This window comes from Vigna unguiculata, chromosome 9 (assembly GCF_037176805.1).
Source record: "Vigna unguiculata cultivar grain cowpea cultivar isolate G323 ecotype 2 chromosome 9, ASM3717680v1, whole genome shotgun sequence".
NCBI classification, from domain to species: domain Eukaryota; kingdom Viridiplantae; phylum Streptophyta; class Magnoliopsida; order Fabales; family Fabaceae; genus Vigna; species Vigna unguiculata.
Window position 1 is genome coordinate 41,851,231 of NC_140800.1, and position 1,862 is coordinate 41,853,092.

Below are 1,862 nucleotides of genomic sequence, written 5' to 3' on the forward strand. Positions count from 1 at the left end.
ACAGTAACTTACGACCAAACTATGAATTACTGTAGTCAAAATTTTCAAAGAAAGGTTGAAATTTTGTAGCACATCCTCGTAATTGAAAATGTACATGAGCAGGTACATGCATACATACGGGTACATAACTTTAGGTATACTTCTATTTTGTCATTAAAAAATCAAGGATGAATTTCCCTCAACAGGGTCATGCAACACGAACTTGGGTTTTGTATTTTAGTTTCGAGAAAAATGTGGGAAATAGAATTTTGTTGGTCCAATCCAAATTGCTATTTCCAAAGACGATAGAGAAGAAGAGGAAGAAGAAACTGGTAGGGTTGAGTCAAGTTAAGCCCCTCTCTCTTTTTATTAATTCTATCACTATATCATCATCATCATCACCATCTTCAACATACATGCAACCAAACCAATGCATAAATAAAACCATCCTCTTTCCTCTTCTGCCATCACCCAAACCTCAAAAGAACCAAAATCAACCAAACTATCACAAATCCCAATAACAAACAATGTCATCGTCCCCTTTTCCCTCCTGCTTCCGCCCCTCCCCCACCACCGATCTTCCCCCTCCTCCGCCGCCCCCGCCGCCGCACTCCGCAATCTCAAACGTCACAATCTACCACACAGACACGGGTCCCGTGTCCCTCACGTGGTCACGCTCCGTAGTGGGTCGCTCGCTCCACATTCAACTCCACCGCCAATCTTTCGATTCCATCTCCTATCAGCTCCACATACGACCCTTCGTCTTCTGGAAAAAGCACGGCGTGAAGAAGATAGCCCCTGACACAGTCCTCTTCTGGAACCTTGCCAAAGCCAAATTCGGGTCGAACCCGGAACCCGTTTCGGGTTTCTACGTTGCCCTTGTGGTTAACAGCCACATGAGCCTCCTCCTTGGCGACGCCGCCAGAGACGCGTATTCGAAGTCCCGGGCCCACCAACCGGCCACGCCGCAACTGCTCCTCCTCAAGAAAGAGCACGTCTTCGCCGACCGCGTCTACTCCACGCGCGCAACGTTCGGCGGCCGGGCGCGTGAGATTCAGATCGATTGCGGTTTCAGGGACCACTCCAAACTCTCGTTCAGCGTGGACGGAGAGAAGGTGCTGCAGATTAAGCGCCTGAAGTGGAAGTTTCGCGGCAATGAGCGCGTGGTAGTCGACGGCGTGCACGTGCAAATCTCGTGGGACCTTTACAACTGGCTCTTCGACAAGAACAACGCCGACGCGCACGCCATTTTCATGTTCAAGTTCGAGGACGAGGAGGAGGAAGCGGTGGCTGATAGGAACTTGACGGGATTGTGGAATTTGGGGGTTTGTGAATGGGGCAAGACCTGGTCTTCTTCCTCGGTTTCTTCTTCTGGTGGGTCCTTCGGCGCAAGCTCCTCTGTTTTGGAATGGTCGAGTGTGGAGGAGAATGAATTGGTCGTTCCCGTTGGGTTTTCTTTGCTCGTTTACGCTTGGAAACGCTGAAGAACTGAAATTGGTACTGTTGGAATTTTGGATTGCATTTTCTTCTGTTACTAACTGAATTAGAATTCAGATTACATCATTCATGTCTGATATTTCCCCCACTAACCCATTTGTTTCGTGGACATACATACTTAAATACATACATAAAGCTTGAATAAGCTCAATTAGAATGTATAAGCACGTCAGAATCTGTCAACAGATTCCAATTTCATGATGGACCTCACCAATGAAGTAGATTCAGCATCTCTGTTGTGAATTGGGGATTCTTTTGTTTTTTCTTTCTGGTTTTATGTGGAACTTGTTGCCATGTAATGTAAATTCTTTCTGTAACTCACCAGCCCAGAATCAAATTGATTCAGTCCGGCTCCATTGAACGAATTGCTTTCAGATTGTTGTCAA

The 1,862-nt window shown here is 46.7% G+C and overlaps 1 protein-coding gene across 1 annotated transcript; it reads left to right on the forward strand.

The window, feature by feature from the left end:
* The first annotated feature begins 228 nt into the window (after positions 1-228).
* Positions 229-1,862, forward strand: LOC114163713 (uncharacterized). Its single transcript, XM_028048008.2, has one exon. The coding sequence runs from the start codon at positions 507-509 to the stop codon at positions 1,461-1,463; it is 957 nt and encodes a 318-aa protein (XP_027903809.2). The 5' UTR covers positions 229-506; the 3' UTR covers positions 1,464-1,862.

Bases quoted from the DNA above. Each gene is read 5' to 3' on its own strand.
- LOC114163713 (XM_028048008.2), top strand. From the start codon at position 507: ATGTCATCGTCCCCTTTTCCCTCCTGCTTCCGCCCCTCCCCCACCACC.